This window comes from Diospyros lotus, chromosome 11, assembly GCF_014633365.1.
Source record: "Diospyros lotus cultivar Yz01 chromosome 11, ASM1463336v1, whole genome shotgun sequence".
NCBI classification, from domain to species: domain Eukaryota; kingdom Viridiplantae; phylum Streptophyta; class Magnoliopsida; order Ericales; family Ebenaceae; genus Diospyros; species Diospyros lotus.
In genome coordinates, this window is record NC_068348.1 from 29,560,752 (window position 1) to 29,570,585 (window position 9,834).

Sequence of the window (9,834 nt, forward strand, 5' to 3'; positions counted from 1 at the left end):
AGGGACTCAGTGCTTAGTAGTAGGTGAGTGACCTTGGCGAATCTCATATCGGTTGGCTAGAAAGGGGATGCAGGGCTTATATATGCCGGTTGGGCAGTAACCTTTTGAAGGTGTTTGCCTAGACTATTATAGTTGGTATCATAACTAACCTCCTATTATCGGATGATGGGGTCAATATATGCGAGGACACACGTGTTTGAAGGGGGGCGAACCTGGTGCTTAATAGGTGGTGAGTGATCTTGGTGAATCCCATATCGGCTGGTCAAGAGAGGGATGCTAGGTTTATATATGCTGATTAGACAGCAACTTTTTGAAGTTGGTTACCTACGTTGTACTCTTGTTTCTTGTGATTGATTGATTTAAATAAATTAAATTCTCATATATGCTCAATCACATTTTATTAAAATCACAAATTAAGAGTTTTTAACAAGAGTTGAAATTATTAATTTTTAAAAAACTCAATTCAGCCCTTTCATGGGTATTTTATTAAGCGACATATACATACATATATTTAACATATATATTAATGTATATTAAATTAATATATTTAATATTTTTATTTAAAATTAGTATTTTTATGAATTTTATTTACATTATTCAACATAATGTCTATTTTTGTTTTTTTGTTAAGTTTTAATAACTTATTAACTCTTTTAAACTAAACACATAATTATATAATTGATAACTAAAAAACACATTTATCTAAATACGTTATCAACTTAAACATTACCCAATTTTTAAGGTTTAGATATTTAAAAGCTAAATAACTTATAAGCTACTTTTAAAAACGATAAATCAAATAACCTCTTCATTGACCAAGTAAATGACAAATTTACTCTTAAATAAAACATATATTTCTAACATTTACCCTTCTCCTTTATCTATGTGTCTTTTCTGTTGTCGCCTCATCTACATCTTCTTTGTTGTTGTCGCCACCTCTATCTTTTTCATGGTGACCGCTACCTCCAGCTCCATCCCCATCTCTCTCGATTGTCGCCTCCAAACCTATTCCCATCGCTCACCTCTTCCATGTCTATCATCGTCGTCCGTTGCCATCGTCATCCTTCATCTTCTCCTTCGTTCATTATATATATAACATAAATATATTTAACATATATATATTAATGTATATTGTATTAATATATTTATTATTTTTATAAATTAAACTTAAATTTAAACATAAAATATTATATTAATATATATAATTTTAATAATTATATATAATTTATCAACATTTAATGGTAAAAAATTTATTAGTTGGATATTAATTTATAATTTATTTTTATTAAAAAATAGTATTTTTTATGAATTTTATTTATATTATTCAGTAATATGTTTATTTTTTTATATTAAATTTTGATAATTTATCAACTCTTTCAAACAAAACATATAACTATATAAATGATAACTTAAAAAATATTTATCTAACTACGCTATTTAACTTTTAAACTTTACATAACTGGTAAGTATAAAGGTTTATAAAATATTTAAAAAAAAGTAAGGAGGAAGCCAAACACCCTCTTAGAAGTCAAAAGAGGCCATCACGCCAAAGAAACAGCATCACTCTTTGAAGAAGCTAAATGAACTTAGCTTTAAAGAAAGATCTACCCTGTTTATGTGACACTTAATTTTGATGAAGTAATTTAATACGAAATTATATAACGTAGCATGCGGGGTAATTGCGTCCCCCTTTGCTGGCCTGACGCGGCCAAGAGCATTTTCGTCCTCCCCATATATGTATACACATATCTATATGCATGTGTAACTGTGTATGTAGAGAGAGAGAGAGTGTATCTTGGTGTCTACTTCAACTAACCTTCAAGGCTTTCCCTATTTCCCAAGCATTCTAATGGTCTTCTCCATTTACTCCCAAAACATCTACATACTCGCATTTTTTTTTTCGATTGAACGAAACAGATAACCATTTGATATGGCTCTTCTCCGGTGGCTCCACTGCCTCTTTCTGATCTTCTCCATATGGGTTTCAACCCTCGCTACCACCCAACCCATGCCGCCGCCGCCGCCACTCCGCTGCAACCAAACCCACTGCACACTCTCCAACTCCTACGGGATCTGGGGCGACCGAACCACCTGCCACTTTCCGCCCACGGTCTTCCCAACAACCGAGGAGGAGCTCCGCCAGGCAGTGGCCAACGCAACCAGAAACAACCTGAAAATCAAAGTGGTGACCAAATTCTCACACTCCATCCCTAAGCTGGCCTGCCCGGATTCAATCTCGATGGTCATAAGCACCGAAAACTACAACTCCAAGATCAATGTTGACGCCCAGAACCTGGCGGTGACGGCGGATTCCGGCGTCGGGCTCCGGGACCTGATCGATGCAGTGGAGGAGAAGGGGCTGAGCTTGGCGGCGGCGCCGTACTGGGAAGGTGTTTCGGTGGGCGGAATGATAAGCAGTGGGGCTCATGGCAGCTCTTGGTGGGGCAATGGAGGAGCTGTTCATGACCATGTTGTTGGGCTCAGCCTTGTGGTTCCTGCAAAAGAATCTCAAGGGTTTGCTAAAGTTATCAGATTGGGAGCCCAACATCCTCTTCTTAATGCGGCCAAAATTTCTTTGGGAATTTTAGGTGTCATCTCTAAGGTCAGATCTTTACTCAAATAGTATATTTAAATAATAGTCGTTGTAGTAGTCTTACTTGAGTATTAATTAATTAAACCCTACAGTTCATCATTTATATATTCAGTCAGCATGATCTGGAACTGGAATAAATTATATTATATATAGGTGACATTCGCCCTGGAGCGAGGGTTCAAGAGAAGCATAGCCTACAATTTCACAGATGATTCAGCCATAGAGAATGAATTCTTGGACCATGGCAGGAAACATGAATTTGCAGATATTGCCTGGTACCCATCAAGACATACTGCTATATACAGGTGTATATATAGACAAATTTTATACATACTCTTCTCATATAAAGTTTCGATCTTTAATTATTAGTCTAAATGAAATAATTCATTTTGTACGAATGTTGTTTCCTTGCGCGTAGATATGATGGTAGAGTTCCTTTAAATGCCACCGGTGATGGAGTGAATGATTTCCTTGGCTTTCAGTCCAATTCCATTCTGGTTTCTGAATCAATTAGAGCAGCTGGTATCTCTCTCTCTCTCTCTCCTCAAACTTTATTCGATACATACTAGAGTTTGGTAGGTGATAATGGTGGTGTTTTCGAGTTTCGATTGGACTCATGAATGATGCTAATTGGGTTGTAAAGTAGATTATTATGTCTAATCTCTTAGATATGGAATTACTCGTTTTGCAATTACTTGATCAGAGAAAACACTGGAAAATACCAGAAACGTGAAGGGAAAATGCACCCTGGCATCATCGTGTCTGGCGTACAAGAAACTGGTCGCCAATGGGCTGAAGAACAACATCATGTTCACCGGCTATCCGGTTGTCGGCCGCCAAGGAAAGATGCAAACGTCCGGTTCTTGCCTCTACTCGCCGTCGGCAAGAATCGACACCTCCTGTTCTTGGGACCCGAGAATCAAAGGCCTGTTTTTCTACGAATCAACGGCCATTTTCCCGGCTTCGAAGTTTGCAGACTTCGTGCTTGACGTAAAGTCTCTGAGAGACCTGAACCCAGAAAACTTCTGCGGAGTGGATATCTACAACGGCTTTCTAATCCGTTTCATCAAGGCTTCCAAGGCATACTTAGGACAGTCCGAGGATTCAGTGGTTGTGGATTTCAACTATTATCGATCCAACGACCCGTTGAGCCCTAGGCTGAATCAAGATGTATTGGAAGAAGTGGAGCAAATGGCGTTCTTCAAGCATGGGGCTAAGCCACACTGGGCCAAGAACAGGAACCTGGCGTTCTTGGATGTGCATAACAAGTATCCAAACTTTAGCAAGTTTCTTGCTGCTAAGAAGCAACTGGATCCTTTAAATGTGTTTTCTAGTGAATGGTCTGATGAGATATTGTTTGGGAAGGATGTGAATAGAGAAAATGGGTGTGCTTTGGAAGGGCAATGTGTGTGTTCAGAGGACAGGCATTGCAGCCCTGAGAGAGGGTACTTTTGCCACCCTGGGCTTGTTTACAAAGAAGCAAGAGTTTGCAGGCATAGGGCCAATGATGCCTCCAGTGAAGCTTAGTTAAGGTATTATCGATTTTATGAATGATATGTTAAATGCAATGAAGCAAAGTTAATGTGGACAGTCAAGGCCTAATCTAATGGGTGGATCCAAGAGTTGAGCTTGCTTCAAATAGGTGTCTTTTTAAATTCAAACCTTTCTTTTTTTAGTTTTCTAACCCTTAAACTCGAAAAGGAGAGAAAACAAACTAATTATATTTATAGGGTTTAGGGTTTATGTAGCATATGATGAAATTATTAGATGGTGAAACTATGTTACTGTCATAGCATCTCCTTCAATTGGGGCAAAGTATCAAAAATATCCTTAGCCTTTTACAAAGACTATAATTGAACATTGGTTGTGATTGTGAATGATGTTTGGTTAGGTTTGGTTTGGTTTGAGTTAACAACATTAGAAAATGAATTGAATTGAATCGAAAGTAAATATAAATCCCCACACATAACAATTGCATATGTTCTTCAACTCATAGGATTAGCATTAAGATCAAGCCATGGCTGCCACACTCTTGGACTACTTTGAAGGAACTTATGGGTCATCACCTTCACTACTTTGAAGAAACTTAACAAATCAAACCAAAATGAGGTACTCATTTTTAGTTCAAGACACTTTAAAAATCAAACACTTTGATTAATTGTTTCGAACATTGAAGTTTGTGCACCCCTAAAATGCATTGTTGGAATGGCTTTATTGGAGGATGTGGATATTATGGTGACTCTGGTGCCTCTCTATTTAGGTCAATTTCCCAACCCTCACAAGCAAATGAACCGGAGTTGTTGTGCTTATCAAGGTCATCAGGATCCATATATGTCCAGTTCAGGTCAAAATCCGTTATCCTTTTCCCTTGACATGTGCTTGGTACTTGCAAAGCCCTTTCACCATCTCGGATATCATTTGTACTATCACCATTGTGAGTACCAGGGTAGTCCTAAAAGAAAAAAAAAAAAAGGAGCATATTATGTCAAACAAACAATTATTCTAGTAAATCTTATCTTGCCAAATTCTTCACAAACTAAAACAAGACTAGAACAAGAAAAGTGCTGATCTTTAGTGAGAAAAAAACCACATACCAATTGTTCCTGACGAGGAAGACTCCTGTCTTCAACCTGGGAAATGAGGTTGTGCATTTCATGCTCCGGAGATGTGTTATTGCTAGGGATTTTCTCATTAAGATCAGGTATAGGTATAGCTTCATGATAAACAGTACTTGGCTCTTTGACATGAATAACATTTGTTCTCCAGCGACGACCTCTTCTTCTAGTGTACATCTGTTGGGATGAGCCAATCTTATCTCTAAGCTTAGGTACAGGACCAAGTCCAACTTGCTTCTTCCTCTGTTTACTTGCGCCTTTTCTGACATACCTATATCGAACATGTCGATCACTTCCACCAGTCTGTGAATCAACTCTAGCCGGTGCAGTTTCTTTTAATCCAGAATCCATAATTACAACATTCATGTTAGGAGTTTTTACCCCTCTCTGTAAGATCTTGTCTTCTTTAGTTAGTTTTGCAGGACGGGATATCTCTGGCGATTTCAGTTTCTCGTCTTGAGATCTTTTTCCTTTTCCTTTATAACCATTGCAATGCTTCATAGGGTTCTCATCGATCGCCGAATTAGATTGGATTACATTATGTGGCCTAATGTCAACCTCTACTACACTCTCATTGGGACCAAAGAAGTCACTTAGAAAACGCATACGCTTTTTTGAGTTTTTTTTGCGACAACCAGTAGAAACATCAAGGTGTTGATTATTGCAACAACTGTTACCTGCTAAGACGCCATCACTTTCATCATTTGCTTGGTGATAATGCTCTTCCAATTCAAGAGAAGGAACAACATGTCCTTTCCCCTTACCCTTAACATTTATACACTCCTCAGTCCCGCGAGTTACATCTACCTTTTCACAAGCCATTGCTGCAATTTCAAGTCCCATTCCACGAATTCCATCATGACTACTACCCACAACAACTGCATCGCATTTGGAACTTGACCCATATATTTCCTCTGCCTCATTCCTTTCAGATGTAGAAACATCTGTTCCAAAAATCACAACCATTAGAACTCTTATAGCATCCAGTTTGCTGATAAGCCATCTAATTATATTTGAGTGTTGCTTGGATGGATTTGATTACCTTGGCCATCTTCATGATTTGCTCGAATCATCAATTGATCATTGGATACAATCGAATGACTTCTTGCGCAAGTTGTGAAATCTAGATTTCGATCTTTTGCCACACCATCCTTATGAGCTGAAAACAAACAGGAAAATGAAGAAAAAAGAATGTTGGAATGCTCCACCGGATACACCAATCAAGTGAATGCCATTACCTTCCGCATTGGTGGAAGTATTGATATTAGGAACCATTGCAGCTCCATCTGCCTCTAAGCAACCTTGGCATTGGTACCATTTGAACTTGGCTACATACAGTGGTGGCAGCGGGATGCTTGTCTTCTCCTTTGACATGGGAAACGGCACGCAGACACGTTCATCTTTGTTTCTCATCTGAGAAACATATCGGCTGCAATTACAATAAAAGATGTTAATTTCTCAAATATGTGTATGTTTTTGAATTCGTCAAACAATGATGAAGAATAAGAGATGTAGTTGAGAGTCACTGAGAAGGTTGATCCTTATCTGTGTAACCTTACCTAAAGAAACCAACCAATATTACATGATTAGAAGCAAACTTTACTGATTAAGCAAAGAAAAAGGACAAGAAACCATTTTAAGTCACAAAATAATCTTATTACGTAGTTACTTCACATAATTAATAATCAAAAAACCACGCACCCACATGATAAATAAACAAATAAATAAAATTAAGAGGGTCTTGGAACCTAGCAAAAGCCCTATAACTTGGTTAAAGAAAGTTCTAACACATGAGACATGATTAATAAAAAGTTGGTAGATTGATGGCTGACCGAATGCTGAAGTGATTGCACGTAGTTGGTTCTTGCTGGTTGATCTCCATGAGTGGAATTTAGAGATAGAGCCTGATGATTCATGTTGAAATATATATGTCAAACAAAAAGGTCAAACATATGGTAAATTCACTCAAACAAAGCACTAGAAGATTACAGTGAAAATAACAAATTACTTGCCAGATGAAGCACATCTAGGGTGCCTTTGAAGCTAATGGTTTTGTGTCATGTCTAAACAAAAAATCCATCCAATGTACAAATGCACTAAACTTTACTAAAAAGCTATTAGAAACCCTCATTTTTCACCAAGACAAAAACATATTGTTTCTGATTTCACTTCTACATAAAACACAAACAATGTGGTGGATGGATTCATGTTGCTAGTCACAAAGCCATCCAAACAAAAGGAGAGTTAACAAATTTTTAGGGTTTATATAATTTCATATGGAAATGATAGTTGCAATCCCAAATTATACAAAAAAGATCACCAAAGTTAATTCAACGCATCTTTAATCATGATAAATCTTTAAACCGACTTTAAATTTTATGTACATTCGAGAAAAAAATTAGGGATTTATTCATTATCAAATTCAAGACACTCGAAAGAGTTGAAATCATTAATTCTGAATCAAATGCACCAAAACAATCAAGATCAAGTAAGAGATACCATAAAATGATATGGATTATCAAACAAAATCAAACCCAACTAAAACTTTTGTTTAGACCAACAAAAACTTATTATCAATTGACTTGGAGAAATAGAAATTCAAATTAGACTCCCGAAAATGCACCTTGTTTGTATCAACACCAAATCAATTGGATCACTCACTAGCTCCGCTTCAGTACTCCATGACATCATTCTTGAAAACCATATCAATTTATAATGGATTTGGAGACAAAACCAAAGTTATGGACCTTGTGGACAAGTTCATAATCAACGAAGGAGAATTTCACAATAAAAGGAGAAGAAACCCTAATTGTAGGTTAGAGAGAAAAGAAAAACCATAAATAAAGAGATATTCAAACGAGGAGAGAGAATGAGCTTTTCCGTATAAAATAGAGAGTATTTTATAAGATTTTGTGATAATGAAAGACAACTATACACATTGTAAGATGGTACGTGCTAATCACGTGCAAGTAATAGAAAACTAATTTTATTGTACATGCATAGAAAATAATAGAATATTAATTTTATTTCATGAAATTGAAGCAATTTCATAGATTGGCATGGAAAATGTGAAAAAATAAAAAAAATTACTTTTTTATTATAAAAATCAATTATTTTATATTAATATTATATATTAGACTATATATAGCACTTTTAGTTGAAGGTGAATAACAATATAATCACCTTTGCATTTATTTTTTTTAAGGCATAACATATTGTTTTGTTTCTAAAATTTAGAAAATAGGAAAGCTGTGATATTGAAAATATGAAAATTCAGTAGAGATTAAGAAGTGGAAGGACATTTTGGAAAAATTTAGAAAAGATTTAATCAACAATAACACCAAATTCCTTATCTTCTTTGACTAATAGAATATAGATAGATATGTTTATTTAGAAAAATGGATTACCAAACAAAATCAAACCCCAAATGACATAGACTAAATAATTAATAGATTCAACTTATAGTTCACATTAAAAATTAGTATACATACAAAAAAGATCTACTTTGACCCGACTAAAATTTGTTTAGATTGACAAAAAATCTTATTTTCAATTGACTTGGAGAACCAAAAACACAAATCAAATGCCCGACAAGGCATCTTGTTTGTAGTGACTCTATATCAATTGGATCACTCATTAACTCCTCTTTAATACTATAACACCACTGTTGAAGATCTTCGCTAGTCTTAATAGAGTCAGGGGACAAAGCCAAAGTTATGGGCCTTGTGGACAAAATAAGGATCGATGAAAGAAATTTTTATGATGAAAGTGAAGAAACCCTAGTTATAGGTTAGAAAGAAAATAGAAAAAAAATTATAAATAAAAGGAGATTAGAGAGAGACAAGAAATAGATAGAAAGAGAGGTGCAATGGAAGGGATTTGTTGTGAGTATCATCATTGCTCTTTAAACCTTAGTGAATTTTTTTTTATCCTTTTTAGCGCATTTGAGCTTCTTTCTCACATTACACCTTGATGGTTTATTTTTTGTTACATGTGTGCTGACGAGTTGCTGAATATGTATCTAATCATATGTGCATGGTTTGAAAAAATGTATGCTCGTGACTCATGTAATCCCTAATTTCGTACTAATAAGTTCAATTTTCTATCCCAAAATTGGTACAAAACCTAAACTAATTCAATTTGTGGACAAGAAAATAAATGGGGATGATTATATATGTATAGTTGGAGATGTGCTAATTCTTGATTTATATGATAATAAATAAGGATATATAAGTATTAATAGGGATGGTAATTAAAGAGATAATTCAAACCTTTGAGGCTCTTAAAGGTGATGGATAGTTATAAATAAAAGGAAAAACTTAACATGAAAAGGTAAAAAAATAAAAACTCAATTATTGAGTCTTGAGAAAAAAAAAAAATCAAAATAGATCGATACAAAATTTCTTAATATTAGGCTACAATGAGGAAATTCAAGGGACATTTTGGATTTAGGTTTTTAATATTTATGTTATATGAAAATAAAAACGAATACGATACAAAACAAAAATGGAGAAATATCATTTCAAATAAGTAAGAAACGAAAATGTAGAGAAACGCGTAAATAAAAAAAATATAGAGACTTTTTTATAAATATAATTTTTAATATAAAAAATAATATAAAAATAA

The 9,834-nt window shown here is 35.1% G+C and overlaps 1 protein-coding gene across 1 annotated transcript; it reads left to right on the plus strand.

Moving 5' to 3' along the window:
* The first annotated feature begins 1,700 nt into the window (after positions 1-1,700).
* LOC127812518 (L-gulonolactone oxidase 3) lies at positions 1,701-4,183 on the plus strand. The gene is made up of 4 exons (XM_052352926.1): positions 1,701-2,602; positions 2,747-2,898; positions 3,012-3,115; positions 3,297-4,183. Exons 1-4 carry the CDS (start codon positions 1,931-1,933, stop codon positions 4,118-4,120), a joined length of 1,752 nt encoding a protein of 583 aa, XP_052208886.1. The 5' UTR covers positions 1,701-1,930; the 3' UTR covers positions 4,121-4,183.
* Positions 4,184-9,834: the final 5,651 nt, after the last annotated feature.

Coding starts and splice junctions, on each gene's coding strand:
- LOC127812518 (XM_052352926.1), top strand. CDS start 1,931: ATGGCTCTTCTCCGGTGGCTCCACTGCCTCTTTCTGATCTTCTCCATA. Junction 2,603..2,746: donor TTTTAGGTGTCATCTCTAAG/GTCAGATCTTTA, acceptor TATTATATATAG/GTGACATTCGCCCTGGAGCG. Junction 2,899..3,011: donor AGACATACTGCTATATACAG/GTGTATATATAG, acceptor CCTTGCGCGTAG/ATATGATGGTAGAGTTCCTT.